Below are 20,797 nucleotides of genomic sequence, written 5' to 3'. Positions count from 1 at the left end.
AGGGAAATCAGCCCCTTAAGCTGCCGTTTGCAGTGCTAGGAACAGCCTGGCTCTGCTCCTTGGCCAGGAGCTGGCCCTGCTCTGCCCTGGGCATGTGCTGGCTGCCAGTGCCTCCCCCCTTTGCAGGGAATCCTCAGAGTGATGCTGGGAAAATAACCTGCAAAAAGGGGGAAAGAATAATCCAGATATTCCCTTTCTTACGGCAGAGGTGAGTGAGTTACTGCTGGGTTAGTGGCGCCTTCATCACCCTCCTGGCTTTAATATGTGACCATCAGGGGGGTTTTAAATACATTTTCCTTGGATGATTGTGCTTGGGAAGGAAAGAGTTATGGCTTTGAATTATTGTGAATTAACAAGGGCAATTTGGTGGCTCAGGGCAGCAAGGGAAGGAAGTCTAAGGGTTGTTTTTGATGTGTTTCAGTGGGCTTGAAGTGTGCCTTAGCAGTGGGGAGCCAAATTCTCACCTGGGAATTTCTGTGTACATCTGGGATTGATTACTGGACTACACCAACTTTAAAATACCAATTTATTACACTATATATGTATTAAAAATCATTGATAAATTTAAATAATAATAAAAAACCAAGAGTTGGAGTTGTTGATCCTTGTAGATCCCTTCCAACTCAGAGTATTCTGTGATTAGGCTAGAAGAGGCTTTAGAATTACAAAATTAACTCGTGGTAAAGTGAATGATTGTGAATGAACAGGTGAGTTCTTATTGTGCCACAATTGTGGAGCTCAGGGTCTGGAAACAGATTTAGGGTCTTCCTCTACTCTGGATTTCTCCCTTCCCAGAAGTCTGAATTTATGGAGTAAAATGTGATGCTGGCTCTTTAATGAATACTGGGATCACACCAGTTACTTTTCCTTATTTCCTCCAGAATGAGCACGAAGATTGGTGTGGGCTCCCAGGAGTCCCAGAGGTGGGGAAGTTGGAATTCCAGGGCTGTGAGCTCTCTGTGAGAGCTGCCCAGGCTGGAGCTGAGGGAGCTGGACAGTGACCCTTTGTTAGGGCCAGTGGCCGAGCCAAGTCCGCTGGAAGCCGCCCCGAGCATGTGATTGCCCCTGCTCTGGAGAAAAACAATTTTTCCCTGTTTTTGCAAAATGCTGCTCTTATCTTTGAGTGCATTCAGTGCTGTTTGACTCGCTCCCATGGTGATTTTTTTCCCCCTAATTCCGGTGTGAGGTGCAAATTCAGGAAAAGTGTCGCTGGTTTCCCATTTCTGCCCTAGCCTGGCTGTTTTGGGAGAGAGAGGGGGAAAGTGTTGCTGGGTCCAGCTGGGGCTCTCAGCAGGTCATTCCTCTCTCTGGGTGTTCTTTTAGGGAATGCAGAACAAGTTCCTTGGGCTTTCTTTGACTTGGGGTCTGTACTCTTGCTGTTGGACCCTGATAATGCTGTTGGAACCCAGTAATGTGATGGCAAAGAAATTGAGTAAGGTTTGATGTGTAAAAAGCTTCAAACTCCCTTCATCCTTTTTCTCCTATTCCAGAGGCTTTCGTGAGAAAGGAACAGGGGAATTTTGGTTTTGTTTTCCCTTGCAGAAACACTGAGGAGGAAGAACAGTAGGAAATGAAAGCATCTTCCCACCACCTCATTTCCTCCTTGCTTTAGGCACTTTGCTCTGCATCATCAGCTCGATGTTGCACTGAATTGTGTCATTTTTTTCCAGTTTCCACAGCAGTGCAAGAGGAGTTTCAGTGTGTTGATCTTGATTTTATAGTCATTGCAATGCCTATTAAATACAGCTGTGCCATTAAGCTCACTGCTGCAGTAATGCTTAGTAAAGACCCTCTTAGCACAGTTCTGCTCTGTGCCATAGGGATTTCCTGCCATGGCAAAGCAGAGGCTTGAAGATTTATGGGGCTGATCCCTCAGGGATGTTCACAGGGAGCTCTGTGGCCTCCTGAAGCACCAGGTTGGGCCTGGGGGAGCTTTGATATCATTGGTGTGGGTTTAGCCTGGAGTGCTGTGTTGGGAAGGGCTTGAGGGTTTCTGAGTCCCTTTCACATGCTGGATTTAAGAGTGAGCTTGTGACATTTGGGATGTGCACCTGTGTGTGTTGGACAGAAACTAAACCAGGAGATGTTTCACTCAACGTGAGGAACTCCTCTCCATGAGAGTGGCAGAGCACTGGAACAGCTGCCAGGGAGGACATGGAGCCTCCTTCTCTAAGGGAGACGCTCCAAACCCACCTGGATGTGGTTTGGGGATGGGCTGGAGCATCTCCAGAGCTCTCTTCCAACCCCAGCTCTTTTGGGGCTCTGTGGTTGGATTTGGGAGTCCTCCTGGGGCTGTTATTGCTGTTGATGGAGTTTTTGGGGTTCTGTGGCTGAATCTGGGATGTCTCCTGGGGCTGTCTCTGCTGTTGATGGAGTTTTTGGGGTTCTGTGGCTGGATCTGGGATGTCTCCTGGGGCTGTCCCTGCTGTTGATGGAGTTTCTGCTGTCCCTGAGCAGGCTGGTCCCTGGCAGTGCTGGCGCAGGATGGGGCGGGTGCAGTGCTGCTGCCAGGGCAGGGATGGGGACACACCAGGCAGGGGTGGGTGTGGAGCTGCAGCTCTGCCAGTTCTGGTCACTTCTCCTCTGCTGGGGACCTTGGCTGGAGGATGTCCCTGACTCAGCACCAGCCCAGGCACGTTTGATGCTCAGCCAGCACTGACCAGGAGCTGGCTGAGTTCTCTTCTCTCCAGCCTTTAACTCTTGGCCTTCTCCTGTCCTGTAGACCCCTGGGGGCATTTTCTACATAGCAGTGTTGAAACCTTTGCACATTTTCTAATAACCACGTGTAGAGGTATGTCACAGATATCTTTTATGAAAAATCCTTTCCTTAGGATTTTTCCTCCTGAGAACCTGAGAGGCCTCAGGAACAAAATGCAAACAATGGTTATCTGCTGCTGTGGGATGCAACAGGTGCATCTGGGATTGGGCTCATGTGGTTGTTTGTAATTAATGGCCAATCACAGTCAGCTGGCTCAGCCAGAGAGCTGAGCCACAAACCTTTGTTATCATTCCTTCCTATTCTATTCTTAGCCAGCCTTCTGATGAAACCTTTTCTTCTATTCTTTTAGTATAGTTTTAATGTAATATATATCATAAAATAATAAATCAAGCCTTCTGAAACGTGGAGTCAGATCCTCGTCTCTTCCCTCAATCCAAAAACCCCTGTGAGCACCAGCACAGAGGTGGTTTTGAGTTGTGTGGAATTCCAAGCACTGAAAAGAAATCCTTTCTTGAGGCACAGATTGTTTTTTGGGTGAGCACAGCCAATGCTCAGGTGCTGTCCTTGCCTTCCTGAGGATGGTGCTGGAGCAGGAGCCAAGTTGCAGCTCCTCAGTGTCCCCCAGTGAAATGGAGGAGGTCTGAGGGAACATCAAAACTCACTTTGTGTGATTCTGAGTTACCACAAGACAGATGCCCAAACATCTGCCTCTGGATAATGTTTTGTGTTAGTCTAAATCAGCATCTTGCTTTTCCTGCAAGAGCCAGTGTTGAGAGCTCGGGGTGATGTGATTACTCTTTGCATCCAGGGTGTTTCACTTAATGGACTTCTTAATATTAAAAATCAATTTGGATGTTCTTGATTGTGCCTCTTGTTAGCTGTGCATTATGGCACATTAATAATGCTGTTAGAGTCAATAATGGTGTGTATATATATATTTTTTAGCACTAGTTTCAGCTTTATACCCTCAGTACTTGGTGGTGAACTACTCTGAATACAGATTAGCCAGGAGGAGGGGGGAGAGCTGGTAAACGGTGACTGAGCAGCTCACTTCATTAGCTCCCTGAAAATAAAGTGTCTGCCTTGAAAGGGGGGAGGAAGGAAAGCAAGAAACTGAACGTGCTTCTTGGAAATCTTAGCTTCAGCCAGAACTCTTCATTTCACAGAATCCCAGACTTATTTGGGTTGGAAAAGAGCACCAAGATCTTTAAGGCTGTGCCCAGTCCCCAGCCCAGAGTGCCACCTCCAGTCCTTCCTTGGACATCTGCAGGGATGGGCACTCCAAACTTCCCTGGGCAGTCCCTGCCAATGCCAAATCACCCTTTCCATGCAGAAATTCCTCCTGATGTCCACCCTGAGCCTCCCCTGTTGCAACGTTTCTTCTTTTTGCTTTCCCTGGGAGCAGAGCCTGTTTCCCCCAGCTGTCCCCTCCTGTCAGGAGTGTCGCAGAGCCACAAGGTCCCCTTGAGCCTCCTTTTCTCCAGATTTTATTTCTTTCTGTATTTTGTAATGAGTGCAGAAAGGACAAATGAACATCTTCTTTTGTCCTTCTCAAGCTTTGCCAGCAGGGAAGTTGCACTTTGGGAAAACACCAGGCCCCAGCTTTGGGATTGTTCTGGATTTCTGAAGTTTCCTCAGCTTATTAATCAATTCTCCCTGGTTGAATTAATTTCTGAAGTTTCCTCAGTTTATCAGTTAATCCCCACTGGGTGGTGGGTGGTGAGACACCAAGTGTGATGCAGGACACGTTGCTGCCTTTGCCATCTGATGTGAAACCTGGGGTGCCTGCTGGGGCTGAGAAAGGCTTGGTGGCCCTTCACTCTCTGTGTCCTGACTTTGGAAGAGGGAACCAGGCTGGCATTGCAGGGATTTCACCCTGAGGGGTTCCAGAGGCTGCTTTAGGGTTCTCTCACCCTCAGCAGGTGCCCTGTGTGGGCATGGAGGAGTTTCAGGGGAGCCATTGTGTGTTTCAGGAATTTGCTGCTCCCGGAGAGGAGGAGTGAAAGGAGCTGTCTCACCTCTGGAAGGGAAAGTGGTGATAAATCCTTTCTATCTACTTGAACTTGGGGGATTTGGGCTAATCCTGTGATAAAAGTCACATTTGTGGATTTAATCAATAAGATTAGAGCATCACTGGGCAGGAGGAACCTGGAGCTGGATTTCCTCCTTTAGCTTGGTGGTAACTGTTCAGATCTGAGATTTTTTCCAGGCTTCTTCTCTCTTCAGGAAATTAATTTTGTGGGAATGTTTGGGTAACAGAATAATTAAAATATTGAGAAAGAACTCTGACTCAAGCTTGGTGAGACCAGGAATAACAAAACCAAGGTGAAGGTAAGAGGACCTACCCTTGGTTAATGCACACATGAAATAATTGTATTTAACAGTTCTCAGGTGCAACTCCTGACTCAAACACTGCTTTTTTCTTTTGCTTCTCCATTAGCCTCAGGTGTAGAAATTAGAAACTCCTCTGGGTGAGTAGCAGAGGACTAAAATCTACCTGAATACTCAAATCTTCCACTTTCATTGTAGGGCAAATAGGAAAACCTTCAGGTGTCTTTTAATACCAGAGAATTTACAAAAGACTTTGCTTTCACCTCTGCAATTTGTCTGCTTTTATTGGAAAAGCACAGTTAGGATTTAGGGTTTTATTTTTTAAAAGCCAGTGTAAAATAAAGCTGGAAATGTGTTAAATGTAGTTTGGGTTCATTCAGGAGTTCAGAATGATTAATACAGCCTTTAAAGCAAAGTAATACCAGGGAATATTACTCTGTAACATTTTTATGCTATCTTAAGATATCTCACCTTTTGTACAGTTAGAAAAAAGCTTTTTCAGGACAAATTGATGTTATCTTTTTTGCTTTCTCCTTTGTTTCCACCACTAATTCTTGTAGTGTTGGCCCCCTCATTTTTCTGATGTGTGCAGACTGAGTGCAGCTCACAGAGGTGTTTGTTTTGTGTTCCAGAATGGTAAATGGGGATTTGGTGCAATTTCTGTAATGCCCTGCTCAGTGCTCCTTTCTTTATCAACTCTTAGGGCTGGAAAAATTCCTCTTTCTGTGCCCACACTTAATCCTTTGCTTTTGGCAATTTGGGACCCTTGGGTGGATGTTGGATTTTTAAAATTAAGCACAACATGCTTCAGTTAAACAAAAAAAAAGGAAAAAACAAACACCCAAAACCTTAATAAACAGAAAGCTATAGCTCAGGTTCTTAAATATTTTAAATGATAGCTCAGGATACAGTTGATGAGACAAAATGCAAACATACCAGTTTCATGCTTTACTCCTCCAAACTTTGTCTTTTCCTTTAATTAAAGCCCTGTTGTTTGCTCCAATCAAACGTCTTCTATCACAACATCTTTTGATGCCACTGAACATAAAAAACCTTCCTGTGAGGAGGAGTTACCTGCTCCCTTGCAGGGGAGTTTGGTGCAGTTCAAGCCTTGCTTTGTAATCACAGGGGTGGAATGCACTTTATAGTTACTTGGGCTGTTTGCTTCACGATCTGTCAATGCTGTTGGAAGCCAGAAATGTGATTTATTTTCTCTTGCAGACATATTTTTCACACATATATATATATTTTTGAAGATAAATCACCCCTCCCTGGCTCCTCAGTCAGTTGAGGTCAGTGGGAGCTGGCGTGGGCAGTAATTACCATTTGATGGCTGTTTGTCATCTTCTGTCACAAGAATTGGTCATTCCTCTGCAGCTCCTGCTGCCTGACCTTCCCTGTTGTGACAGACACCAGTTTTAGCACTCTTGGGCATAAATTTTAGTGCTTTTTATTCATAGCTGCCTTTGATCCTGAGCGTTATTCCACTTAAATGGTGGAGAAACGCTCAGCTGAAGTGTGAATTGAGTACAGGACTGGTTTTTAATCTGCTATAATGCAGATTTTTCCTGGCTGGGATGTGTGGTGTGAGTCAGTGACGTTGCTTGTCAGGGTCCTGGAGGTGGGAGACTGTCCTTGGATCCATTTCTGGATGTGTGAACATCCCAGGGGCCTTGACTGAGCTGTGAGCACTGAAGGATCTCAGTAAACACCACAAGGATTCTTTTGGAGGAGTTAAGGCTGTGTAACTTTGTTTTCCCTGCTATGCACAAAAGCTGAAATGTGAATTTTTCTGGGGGGTGTTTCCAAGCAGACTGTCCCACGTGCTCTCTGTTCACTGCTGTGAACAGTTTAAAATGCTCCTTTTGTTGAGGTTTTTCTCAGAACCCCCTTCTCCTGCAGGGCAGCATTTATGGCTCTCAGATATCCTGTGCCAGATACCTGGGAGGGAGAGTTTGTCTGTCTCTGAGACTGACAAAATTAAGGGAAAAATTAAAACACAAATAGCTTGGCTTGTTTTGGTGTCAATAAAACTGTTCCTTTCTAAAAGCTTCATTTAAATCCTGGTGATATTGGTCTCTGCAGTGCACCTGACCTTTATTCTTCCTACCCTGTAGTGTGTTTTAATTTCATTAATAATCTTCCACCTTCTACACTGTTTTCCAAACTGCTTTTCCATGGCTTCTTTTCCACTTGTGCACTCAGATTAATTTATTTACCTCTTCACTCTAAAGTCTGTCAAGCCAGAGGAGTTCTGCAGAGAAAAAGGCCCAGCCAGCCTGGGTGGATTGATTTATGGGTGAGCCAGTGGGTTATAAATTGATTTATTGGTGAGCCAGTGGATTATTTATGGGTGAGCCAATGGATTATGGATTGGTTTATTGGTGATCCAGTGGTTTATGGATTATTTATTGGTGATCCAATGGATATATTTATTGGTGAGCCAGTGGATTATGGATTTATTTATTGGTGAGCTAATGGGTTATAGATTGATTTGGTAGTGAGCCCGTGATTTATATATTGATTTGTTGGTGAGCCAATGGATTATTTATTGATTTATTGATTGGGCTGATGGTTTATGGATTGATTTATTGGTGATCCAGTGGGTTATGGATTGATTTATTGGTGAGCCAATGGAATATGGATTTATGTATTGGTTATCCAGTGTGTTATGGATTAGTTATTGGTGATCCAATGGATTATTTACTGGTGAGCCAGTGGATTATGGATTTATTTATTGGTGAGCCAGTGGATTGATTTATGGGTGATCCAGTGGATTATGGATTTTTTATTGGTTAGCCAATGGATTATGGATTTATTTTTTGGTAATCCAGTGGTTTATGGATGATCTATTGGTGAGCCAATGACTTATGCTTTATTTATTTATTGGTGATCCAATGGGTTGATTTATGGATGATCCAATGGGTTATGTATTGATTTGTTGGTGAGCCAATGGATTATGGATTGATTCATTGATGAGCCAATGGATTATAGATTTATTTATGGGTGGCCCAATGGATTATTTGATTTATTGGTGAGCCAATGGATTATTTATTGATGATCTGGCTGTGAGCTGGAACTCCAGGGGTTCTGGGGAGGATAAATTCCTGGAGTGTGGGACTGGAGCAGGCAGTGGGCTCTGTGCCCCATCCTCGTGCTGGGGTCAGAGCTGCTCCCCTGGTGCCCCTGGGCTGTTCCTGGGGTGTGAACAGGATCAGGTCTGCGCTCAGAGCAGGGGTTTTGTGCAGCTCCAGTTCCTGCAGATGTGGTTTGGGGTGCTGAGCTCCTGTAATGCAGGAGAGGTGCTGGGGTGGGAGGGAGCTGCCAGCTCTGGATCCCACCCTCATGGCTTCATGTGGAACTCTGCCACAGGTTTGGGATTTGGGGGGTTTTAGGAAGTGCTGTGTTACCTGTAATGGGTGTGGGACGGGTTGTGGATGCTCTGTGAACTCCTGGTCTGAAATCAATTCCTCTGACAGCCACGTGTCCCTCACCCAGCTCTTTCTGTTCCAATAAAACATCCCCGAGCCCTGCCCTGGAAACTGAGGCAGAAAGAAAAGCAGTGACAGTCTCAGGGTGGGAGGGACTTCAGAGGTGATTAATATGTTCCAAAAATGCTTTTGTTTCCTGAAGAGCTACAACAAATAGTGAGAAATTCTGATTTTCAGGACTTATCGATCCTCTTTGGAGGGAGTAGCTGCAGTTGTAAGTTGAGGAAGAAACTTCTGTGGGTCCACCTTGAGTAAAGTTCTTTAATTTCAATCTTCTGAAATATTTCAGTCTCTGCCTTCAATCATGAGGACACTCCTTGGTATTGGAAGATTTTTTTTTTTTCTCTTACAGAGCATTTACTCCATATAAAACTTATAAAAATTTGGCTTTTGGAGTTGTAACTGTTTTGGTTTTTGAATCGTGAGTATTTTTTTCCCAACCAAACCCGGTTTGTAGCATTCTTTGTCAGATGCATTTGTGGACATTGCCCAGATTTTCTTTTGGGACTGGCAGGCAGGAATGGTCTTTGATTTATTGGTGAGTCAATGAGTTATGGATTATTTATTGGTGATCCAATGAGTCTGAGTTCCTGTTGGATTTGTTGCACTTTATTGTACAGTGGGTTGCTGCGCTTGCCTCAGCCACTCAGAAATTCTGAAATCATATTTTTCAACATCCTGTGCATGCAGTAAATGAATGAAATGACTGAGAAATCATCCTTTAATGTTAGGGTGGCAATTTGAGTTTCCTGAAGACACTTTGTAAGTTTTCTGTGTGTTGAGCTGACAGCGAAAGACAGAGCAGTTCTTTGTAGAACTGCCTAAAATTGACACTGAGTGCTGTGGAAGGCTGGCAAATACAACAAAAATTGAGTCTATTGCCATGGAGAAGCAAGGCATTACAAACACAGCGTGGGACAGCTTTAGGAAGTGAATTTGTGGGTTTTATTTTGTTACAAAGGGAATTATTAATGAATTTAAGAACTTGGCTGGATTTTTATAGAATTTAATATAAATTTTTTTTACAAAAAGGTTCAGAATGGCAATAATGAGTAATAAAAGCAGTGATGTGGTGAAGCACCTGGAGTTGTGTTGTCTTGCTGTACTAACAGCAGTGTTCCCTCTGTCCAGCTCTCTACAACTACGATGCCAGGGGACCTGATGAACTCTCACTGCAGATTGGGGACACTGTGCACATCCTGGAAACCTATGAGGGTAAGATGGCAAAAATTCCATTGAAAAATAAGATTTCTTTGGGGAATTGCATTCCTTTTCTGTTTGTGACCCTCTTGAACTGGAAATTGAAATAAATGGAGACACGTGGTTGATGAGCTGGTGAATGAGCACTGGATTTTCTGGGGAAGAAGAATTTTCCCACAGCTGGGTTTGTGTGGATCAGTTGTAGCATCTCCCCCATGTTAGAGAAATGGGAGATGCTTTTTGGGAGCCCAGGAATGGGAGATGCTTTTTGGGAGCCCAGGAATGGGAGATGCTTTTTGGGAGCCCAGAAATGAGAGATGCTTTTTGGGTACCCTTGGGTGATGCAAAAGAACCTGCTGCTACAAGAAGTTTAATCTGAATTTGGAAGTCACCTGGGTCTTGAATTATTTGTGTCCCTTCTGGGTGCCTGTGTTGGTGATTTCAGCCTTTTCCAGGTGCCTCTTTGATGTGAAACTCTGCAAACATCACCTTTACCAAAACCTTTCCTCTCTGATCCAGTGCTGAGTGTGATAATCAACATGATGTGGAAATTGTCACAACGTTTTCAGCTCTTAAAGCAAGCAAAATAAAACTTCCGTTATATCCTTGAGTTGGAATTTGCTGCAGTTTGGAGAGGTGTGGGGCACACAGAACTGAAGTGTGTGTTTAAAATAGTGTGTAACATTGTCTTGTGGACGCGCGATTTACTTTAATATATTGATTTAATTTGCTTCTCTAGACATTGATCTGGGTGATAAATTTATTTTAGTTAATGGATTAATTGGATTTTTTTAAATGTTCCATTTACTGAAACAAACAATGCTATTTCAGCAAGAGTTGATCATCACTTGAAGTGGAATTTTTGAGTTTTCTCATTATTTCTGGGCTGGCCTTTTCTTGGAGCTCAGTTTGCTGCTGCAATGCCAAGTTTGACTCTGAGCAAAGCAATCTTTCCACTATCTGATGTTGCATGCTTTAATAAACCCCTAATAATGCAGAGATTTTAAATGCAAATGGAGTGATTCAAATATTGCACAGCTTTGTACTTCTATATAAAAATAGATTTATTTAATGAATGTGGGAGAAACTGAGCAGGGAATGTGAAACCCTATTAAATGCTGCAGTCCTATCAGATGCTGAAACCCTAATAAATGCTGACTGTTCCCAAATAAATGGGACAGTGGGGATGGGCTGGAAATAGAGGAAAACCTTCACCCTCTCAGGGTTTGGAGCACATGGGATGAGTTCATGGTGAAAGAAATGCTAATTCCTGTTCTCCCAAGCTCTGATTGCTCATTCCCAACCTGAGATGGGGAAACTTAAAAAAAACTCTTACAAATCAAGCAAAAACAAAGGATGACAAGTCTACAAAAGCTCTTAATATCCTCAGTTCAGTCCATCAACAGAATATATCGAACACAACAGACCACAATTATCTAAACCTGTTTTAATACTTACAAATGATGAACTTTTGCTTTTTAATTTATTAAGAAAAACTGTAACGTTACTTCTCTAAATTTCTAACAAAATCTCAAAGAACTCTCCTAAACTACAACAAACTGAGACCAAACCTCTCTCTGAGCCTCTCAAAACAAAAGAACTCTGAACATTTCAATTCCTACAAAACCATCACCAAACCACAACAACCAAACCTAAGACAGACATTTAAGTGATGCTGTAACTCTTCTCTTGTGTTCAGAGCTGCCAAGATCAGGGGATTGTTTGAGTTGTTTGATCTCCTGCTTTCCCTGGATAAAATTGCTGTGGATTGTGCCCCTGGGAGGTTTTGTACCCTACAGATTCCCAGGGGTGTGCCAGACTGAGCTGGGAATGGGCCCATCCAAAGGAAAACCTTCTAAATTAAATAATCCTGGGACAGATGAGTTGTTGGGAGAGTCAGTAAAGCCTTTTTTGTGAGGATTTTGCCTTTCCTGCCCCTTTTCCCTCTGGGAAGAGCAGTTGGCTTTTTTCGTGGATACCTGTTGGAGTCCACATCTGCTCCTCCCATCCTGAGTATCCATCTCCTCCCAATCTACAATAATCTACAATAGATTAGATACTATTTAAAATTAGTTTTCTGCAATAATTCCTAAATTGAGAGTAGTTTTGAAGACTGGTCTGTGTCTGTGGGCTTGGAAGTGGTAGAAATTAATTTTTGGGTTTTTTTTCTCTGAATCAAAGAAAACTCATGGGAAATCCTTGCTCAGCTGGGGTCTCTGCCAAAGAGAGATGAGGACCTGGAAGGGCTCAGTCTCAGGTCTGCAAGATCTGATTTTAGGACAAATGTAGGATATCTGTTGCTGCCATGTACTGGAGTTAATTTGAGTTGAACTTTTCCCCTGTGTTTAAAATATTTAATTTTGTTGCCCATGAGTAGAACTTATATTGGATTTTGTTTATTATTAAAGTTTTGACATTTTAAATTCTAATTGTGGAAATTTTTTTTCCCTCTAAAATGCAAAAAAATTGTGTAGAAAGAATTCAGTGTGTGGAACCTGTAAGTTTCAGTCTTGGTGAAAACATCCCCTGTTTTTATGGGACTGAGGAAATTGGAAATGAATGTACACATTTCATTGTTAAATACTGAATCTGTGTTCTTCCAGGAACCAAAGTGAAGATGAGGCTATTTTCTAGACTAATTAATATTGAAAATAATTTTTTTTTCTTTTAGGAAGTATTTTAGTTTATTTTTCAGTTAGAAAACTTTCTCTGTCCTAATCTGAGCCTCAGAGGAAAAGCCAAACAGGAAAGCCCTAGGAATTCCCAAATATCGTGCTCTGCAGGAGAGGAGGATTGCCTTTTGTAGCAGATACCCTAAAACCCAAGTATTTGCCACATTCTGGGTTAACACTTTCCAACACTTTCCACATCTTTGTTTTAATTCTGTTTCTTGACATTATTTGATGGAATGTGCAAATGGAACCATGTGATCAATAAATGTGGCTGATTAAGGGGAATTGCTGGGAAATGTAACAGAAAATCAACCTCAGGACCAAGATTAACTGTTGGAGCATCAATTAATTTCTAGTGCTGCTCTAGTGAGAAGGGGGCTTGGCTTCCCAAACAGGGATTTTCACAGAAGTTGTTCTTGATATTATGGGAAAGTTTCGCTTTTGTTGCAGTTTTTTTTTGTTTGTGAATGCAGTGGAACTGTCAGAATGGATGCATTGTTTGGGGGTAACCACAGCAAATTCTTGAGTGTCTTTTGCAGCTTTGACAGACAGAAATATTTCATTGGTTATTATTTCATTGGTGTCCTCTTAGTTGAGCATTTCCATGGATGCACAGCTCCAGCTGTTTGGTGCCAGATTTCCTAAGGACAAGGTCTGGTCTGGTTCAGGGATGAGAAGTCCACAGCCTGTGCCAGGGCATCCCCTCCTTCCCAGGGAAGGAATTGCTGGAATCCGCCAATGCTTTGGGCTGGAAAGGACCTTAAATCCACCCAGTGCCACCCCAGCCATGGCAGGGACACCTCCCACTGTCCCAGGGTGTCCCAGTGTCCAGCCTGGCCTTGGGCACTGCCAGGGATCCAGGGGCAGCCACAGCTGCTCTGGGAATTCCATCCCAGCCCTTCCTCATCCTCCCAGGGAGAAATTCCTTCCCAATATCCCATCTAAATCCACCCCTTGTCAGTTTAAAGCCATTCCCTGTGTGCTGTCCCTCCATCCTTTGTTCCCAGTCCCTCTCCAGCTCTCCTGGAGCCCCTCCAGGCCCTGGAAGGCTCTGAAGGCTTTGAAGTGGTAGAAGCTTGGTTTTTGGGGTTTTTTCCTCTCTGAATTTGCATTGCCAAGAAAAACTCATGGGAAATCCTTGCTCAGTTGGGGTGTCTGCAAAGAGAGATGAGGAATTGGAAGGGCTCAGTCTCACATCCATGGTGAACTCTGAGCTCTCTCTGGAGCCTTCTCCTCTCCAGCTGAGCCCTCCCCAGCTCTCTCATGTTTTTGGGGAGTTGTTTAGAGGTGGCCTCACCCTTTGAGTGACCCTGTCCCCATCTGAGCCCCTTCTTGGGCAGCCCCAGTGTCCCCAGCTGCCCCAGTGGGAGCTGCAGGGGTGCCCTGGGCTCCCTCACAGCTCCAGGAGGAGCCTGGTGGGACCTGCCTGGCTGCAGCAGCAGCCCTGCAGCAGCAGCAGTGCAGCCAGTTCTCCAAGGCAGGTTTGGGCTGCTCTCTTCTCCAAGATCCTGGCAGCTCTGGCTGCAAAACTCCAGGAAGGAGAGGTTCATCCACGGGGAGCTGTCTGTGCCACAGGGCTTTTATTGCACAGGATGTCCTGAGGCGGCACAGGAGAGGAATAATGACTGTTTGTTCTCTAGTTTGTGCAGTGCATCTGATCACAGTTCTGTTGTTCAGCAGTTTAAACTGCAGGACTTCAAAATGTTGCTTTATTCGTCTGAAACTGTGGGAATTCCATTTTTTATTAGGATTGGAGTCTGTGAACAGGTTTGAGGCAGTGGAGGGAACACAGGCAGAAATGCTTTGGCTCCTTTGCACCTGGCCAAGGCTGGGAGTGCTGATTTCAGCAGCAGTTTGGTGTTCTTGGGAGGCAGTGGGAGTGTGGGATGTGAGGCTGTGGTGCCTCTGTTGGAAGGTGAAGTGTGGTGGTTACAAATTTGAGATTTTTGAGGTGGCGCTGACCCAGCCCCAAGAGCTGCAGCGAGGAGGTGATGAATCCCTTGGGCTTGTGCTGCAGGAGAGCAGACTGAGAAACCCCCTGTACCTCAGCCTTTAATTTGGATTTCTGGCTCCACATTGTGTGTAATGAATTTATCAGCATGTGTTGGTTCCATGGAAGTTTCTCCCTGTTCCCAGGACTGGGACTGCAGTTTTTATTCCACATCTGCTTTGTGATCTCCTCATCCTCCCCTCCACAGGGATGCTGTGCTGTGCAAACCCTTCTTTGCCAGGCTGGAGGGGTGCATGCTGCATCCAGGCTCACTTCTCCAAAAGGGCTCCTTGCTTTTGTATTTTGATACGTGACTCCTAAATTCCCAGGTATTCCTGTTTCCCGGTGAGGTGGCTAACAGCTGAAGACTTGGATTTGGGGAATTTAAGTGGGTTTGAAATGGAAGTAGCCTCTGAGTAAATTTTTTTCAAGTTAATGCTCTTAAATTGGTTTTGTTTGTATTGGTGAATCAGTAATTAAAATTAAATGCACAGCAATTAAAGACATCATGTGAACCACCACCTCTGTCATGTACTTCTCTCCATTATCACTCTGATTTGGCACCTTCCAGGATGATTTGTTTTATCCAGGGTGTTTATTAAGCCTGTGGAAAATTGAAATTGAGGTGGGATGTGCAGGGCTGAAGCATGATCAGAAACCACCTCAGGGTGCTGCTGAGCTGGGGAGGAGCAGCTGGGAGGTGCCATAAATGAACTTTTTAATGCTTTTCCCCTTTTGTCTCTCCCAGGTTGGTACAGGGGTTATACACTACGAAAGAAATCCAAGAAGGTGAGTGTTGCCAGAGTGTGATCCTCATTTTTCTCTTGGAATAAGATGGATTTTGGCTCTGGATGTGTGGGTGGGATGGAGCTGGATCCCAGGTGTGCACTGGTCCCTGCTGCTCTGTGTCCTCAGCCTCTGGTCAGCGGGAATTTTTCAAGTTAATAAAAACTGCTTTTAGCAAGGCCTGAAAGGTGAGTGGCATATCCAGCTCTGGGCTCCAAAGGGAGGACGTGGAGCTGCTGGAGAGAGCCCAGAGCAGGCACAGGATGATCCCAGGGATGGAGCAGCTCTGCTGGGAGAGCTGGGGTTGCTCAGCCTGGAGAAGGGAAACTTTGAGGTGACCTCATTGTGGTCACCTTACAGTGCCTGAAAGAGCTGCAGGAAAGATGGAGAGAGATCTGGGACAAGGGATGGAGGGACAGGACAAGGAGGAATGGCTTTAAGCTGGAGGAGGGGAGGTTTAGATGGGATATTGGGAAGGAATTGTTCCCTGGGAGGTTTGAGGGGGGCTGGGATGGAATTCCTGGAATCAAAGTAAATGTTTCGGTCTGGAAAAGGCCTTAAATCCCACCCAGTGCCACTCCTGCCATGGCATGGACACTTCACTGTCCCAGGTGCTCCCAGCCCCAGTGTCCACCCTTGGGCACTGCCAGGGATGCAGGGGCAGCCACAGCTGCTGTGGAGAAGCAGCCCCAGAGCAGTTTGGCTGTCCCTGCATCCCTGGCAGGGCCCAAGGCCAGGCTGGAGCACCTGGGACAGGGGAGGTGTCCCTGCCATGGCAGGAGTGGCACTGGGTGGGATTTAAGGTCCCTGCCAAGCCAGACTATTTTATATTTCTGTCATCCCAGTTTTTGCACCTTAAAGGTAAATCAGTCACTAACTCTTGATATGCATCATCTTTTTTTATGCAGTAACTGCTGCACCAAACTTTTCCTCAGTGAAAAGTTCAGATCTTGATGTTCTCCTTGCTCTGTTCAGAGGCTGACACTGCTTCTGTTAAATTCTGAATTCCTGGAGAAATGCAGCTCCCTGACCTTGGGGGTTTTCAGTTGTTCCCTTTGGAGAGGGGAGGAGGCTCCTCCTGCCCTGGAATTCCAGTGTGCACCAAGGGCTGCACTTACAGCAGCTTTTCTGAGAGGAAACCGCACAAATACTGGTTGTAGCATCGTGTTTTATTTTTTGAGCCTTTTACTTCATAGTAGTAATTAAACAAAATTTAACTTCAGGGTTTGCTGCTTTTTTTCACTGAAACACTGCCAATGCCATGTTTTCCTCCAAAGGTGTGTTTTTAGTTCCTTCCATGTCTAAAAATACGGAGTTTGGTGGTTCATCCCACCCATTTTTTTACTAGGCTGGGTTTTTATTCTATTTTTGTACCTTCCTTCCTTTTTTTTTGTGTGTATGAACACAATGAATTTCTTAGAAACCATATTTCATGAATGTGCTCTTTGCAGTCTGAAAAGCAATTAGACATTTTTCTTGCCTTAAATTAATTCCACGTGTTGCTGCATTTGTCTGGCTGCCACTAAGTTTAGTTATTTTTAAATATTTTTAAACTGGGGTAAAAATTCACATGCCCATGCTCTATTTCCCCTGGTGGCTTCCCAAGAATTTCTATTATTGCATTCCCAGATGATCAGAAAACTGAGCTCCTACCTTGAAGAGTGGATGGTGGAATTTGCTTTATCAGCTCGACTTGGATTATTTTAACAATATCCTTTTATTTCTGGCATCTTGATGATTTTAGAATATTTTTTCAGAGAAGCTGTAAGGTTGCAATAAGATCTTGACAGGACAGGCAATGCAGAAATTCAATATATATTAAAAAAGTCCCAAGCACAACTGTTCTGATGCTCGGGGATGTGAATGGCTCTGCACACCCAGCAGTGTTTTGGCATATTTTAGGTAATAAACACAATCTGTTGTGTGCAGCTGGTTAAATAACACATTTTTTTCCTCTCCCTCCCTCTCCAAGGGCATATTCCCTGCCTCCTATATCCATCTCAAGGAAGCAATCGTTGAAGGCAAAGGGTAAGTTGGGTTTGAAAAGAACAAAACTCCTTTTTCCTGCTTTATCCACATCATTTCAATGCATTTCCAAGTAGCTTACACTTGTTTCCATGTAGTTTTCTGCCTCAGTGAGAAGTTATTTTGTGTTTTTCCTGTTCCTTTCCCTGCTGTGTGCAGTGGTTTGAGCTGTATTTGTTGTTCAGCAGCTCTTCAGATCTTTTTGTATCAAATCAGCTTTGCTGGGCATGCAGGTAGAAGTATCTAACATGAGTGTAAAAGTTGATTTAAAACCAGGAAAAAAACCCCAACCAAATCCAGAGGAAAAAGGAGGTGGAGTGAAATTAATAAATCATTACCCAGGTATGAAATGGACTGAAACAGGATTAAAATGTTTTATTCCTTTGTGCCTGATTTATTTTTATACTCTGTTAAATATGTAAATGATCAAACTACTAATCATGAGATTGCTGCATAATGACATCTTCCTTGCTGATTGCAAAACGGCCTTTAAGTACCCTACTTCTGCAGTATTCAGAGATTTGCTGATGTTTCTTACCTTCATGGCACCTCATTTTAAAACAAATTACACAGAAACTTCGTGGTAAGGAATTGAACCCTTGTTTTTCATTGTGAGACCCATATTTTGAAAAAAAAAACCAATCAAAGAGCAGTATGGTGGCCTTGCAGGTTGGGCTCAGCTGTTTTTTATCTTGGTTGTTTCTTGTAAAATAAATCAGTCAGTAATGAGTGTTGTAGTGAGGTGTGCATTGATATCCTTGGGAGTGTGGAAATGAGGAGAGGGTGGGAAAATTCTCAAAGGTGTGGAGGGATAGGATGAGAGGGGATGGCCTTAAACTGAAGGAGGACAGGGATGGATGGGATATTGGGAATTAGGAATAATTCTCTGTGAGGGTGGGCAGGCCCTGGCACAAGGTGCCCAGAGCAGCTGTGGCTGCCCCTGGATGGATCCCTGGAAATGTCTCGGGCCAGGCTGGACACTGAGGTTGGAGCACCTGGGGACAGTGGGAGGTGTCCCTGCCCATGGCAGGGGGGAAATGATGCCTCAGGTTTAACTTCTCTATGTTTCACATTCTGTGCTGCTTTAGTGTGAGTGTCTGGGCTCACATCAGGGATGCTGAGCTCTGTGCACAGAGCAGGGACACAAAACAATTCCTGCTCCAGCTGGGCACCAAGGACAAATGACCCAAATCTCAGCCCAGGAGCACAAACACCGTGGGCTGGAGAGAGAAAAACAAGCAGGGTGGGACTGCCTGGGCTAAAGCTGGAATGGGACAATGAACTGCAAGGTGCAAATGGAGCAGAACTGATCCCAGGGACAGAGCCCGTGCCCGGCCGTGCATTTTGGGGCCATTTTGGTTCATCTTGGGTGCAGCCCTGGCTGGGCTCTGGTGCTGCCCAAGGTGCATCCATGGAGGAGATGCTTTGAATCAATCCCTGCTTTATTCTGGAACTCTGCCCAGCCTCTGCTCTGGGGCAGCCTTCACAAGACATCAGTCCAAGATCATCTTTGATCCCTTACAACCTGAACCATTCCATGATTCCATAATCTGAGCACATCCAAATACCTTCTATGTGGGGTGGTTTTACTGGTGTGCTTCAATATCTGATAACATCTTATTTTTGCTTATAAATTTACAACAATTGATGCTAATTCCAACCCACTTCTACTCCGTTCCCTTTGGAAATGAGCAGTTCTTCCTCAGGAATTACTCTAGATCAGGTGGTTTAGATTAGAAACCCGCATAAAAATATCTACAGGAGAGCCTGCTCTGTGCAGTGGTGGTGTCACCATTCCTGCAATTGCTGAGAAATTGAGTGGGTGAGGCACTGGGGACATGGCTTAGTGCTGACCATGGTGGTGCTCAGTGACCTTAAAGCTCCTTTCAAACCTTAACAATTCTGTGGTTCTTCATTCCCACTGAAGCTGCTGCTTAATTCAGCCTCTTTATCAACTCTTCCTCTTCAGCCAACACGAGACTGTGATCCCCAACGAGCTGCCCCTGATCCAGGAGGTCACCACCACGCTGAGGGAATGGTCCATCATCTGGAGACAGCTCTATGTGGTGAGGAAAGCTCAGGAAAACCTTCACACTGGGAGGGTTTGATGGGAAAAGTGGTGCTGGGAAAGGTACAGGAGAAATGGGAAGGAACTGCTGTTTATGAAGGAATTCTTAATGAATTTTCCCTTCTGTTGTTGTTCTAAAGTTACTTTCAGTGCTGAAAATCCATGTAGCATCATCTCTGCTAAAGCTCAAATCTCAGTAGGTTTTTGTGCTTGTTAAAGCACGAATCTCTTGCCTGTTTGCTCAACTCTCTTTATTTTCTTGTGCAGAATCAGGTTCTTTTTAGAGTGTTACCTTGATCTAGCAATAGTTTGTAGAGCAGTTACAATCCCTTTTTTGTGTAGGTTCTGTTGTGTTATATATATAAAACATATATATATAAAATATATAGAATATATAAACATATAAATATAGTTTATATATAAAAATATATATTAAATATATAGAATATTTAAACATATAGATATAGCTTATATAAAACATAGTATATACAAAACATATAATATATGTAAAGCATATATAAAACATACAAAATATATATACTTAATATATAATATATACACAGAACATATAATACATGTATAATATCTAAAAGGTATCTTTTATTTATAGAAAACATAATATTTCATATATACATATTATAATATATATAAATATATAATTAATGCATATTCTAATATATAGGTTATGTATACATAACATATAATAGATATATAATATTATATATGTGTTTTATTTTTAAGGTATATACAGATTTGGAGTAATTTAACTTGTAATTTTATTAAAGAAATAGTGTTCAGGCTGTTTCTTAAGGCTGCCAGTCTCTGTTATGAAATAATTGAGTATTTAGTGTTGAATTTGTGGGTGTAAACTGAAAGCTTTGTGAAATTATCAGTGCAGGCCTTTAGCCTCTCAGTATTCCTTTACATAAAGTTGATTGTTCCCAAATTTTGGCACCTTAATTTGCATCCTTGTTTATTTTGATATGCTAATGTTTCAACCACATAAGAATATATTCTTAGGAATTTGCAGTGATAATTATTGATAGTGTCTCAGATGAGAAGGTGACAAAACCAGAGGTGAAAGTGCACATAAATAAGATCAAGAGTTCAAATTTCTATTTAAAAGTGCAGTTCAGATGTGAAGCAAGGCCTGCTGTGGGATTTAAGGGACCTGGCCCACATTGTGATGCTCTCATTGTGCAAGGTCACTGTAACAAGATAATGGGAACATGAAATTCCTTTATTTAAAGCAGGCTTTAATGCAGTCTCTGTTTGCCATAAATATGTTTGAAATCTTGTATCATAAAAGTGCAAGCTGTGTAATGAAGACACCGAGTGTAATGAAGACGTTTGTGCTGACTAATGTGGCTTTTAATCACACCCATGAAAATAAAGATTAGGAGTAAGAGTGTAATGGAAGTGATGTAGTGTGGCAATATAGAAGATGAAGGATAATATCTTCTATGAAAAGAAACAGATTATGTGTTAAACAGAGAGCTTTAAGGAGCTGGAATA

At 43.4% G+C, this 20,797-nt stretch overlaps 1 protein-coding gene across 5 annotated transcripts in view; it reads left to right on the top strand.

Moving 5' to 3' along the window:
* DOCK1 (dedicator of cytokinesis 1) overlaps window positions 1-20,797 on the top strand; it is a 283,605-nt gene that overhangs the window by 13,419 nt on the left and 249,389 nt on the right. For all 5 annotated transcript variants that reach the window (XM_063163002.1, XM_063163003.1, XM_063163000.1 and 2 more), the window contains exons 2-5: window positions 9,673-9,756; window positions 15,152-15,192; window positions 17,162-17,217; window positions 19,184-19,280. In XM_063163002.1, the coding sequence (XP_063019072.1) occupies window positions 9,673-9,756; window positions 15,152-15,192; window positions 17,162-17,217; window positions 19,184-19,280 (278 nt within the window). The remainder of the gene's footprint in view (window positions 1-9,672; window positions 9,757-15,151; window positions 15,193-17,161; window positions 17,218-19,183; window positions 19,281-20,797) is intronic.

Source organism: Melospiza melodia, chromosome 9 (genome assembly GCF_035770615.1).
Source record: "Melospiza melodia melodia isolate bMelMel2 chromosome 9, bMelMel2.pri, whole genome shotgun sequence".
Taxonomy (NCBI): domain Eukaryota; kingdom Metazoa; phylum Chordata; class Aves; order Passeriformes; family Passerellidae; genus Melospiza; species Melospiza melodia.
This window is presented reverse-complemented; position numbering and strand designations above follow the sequence as displayed.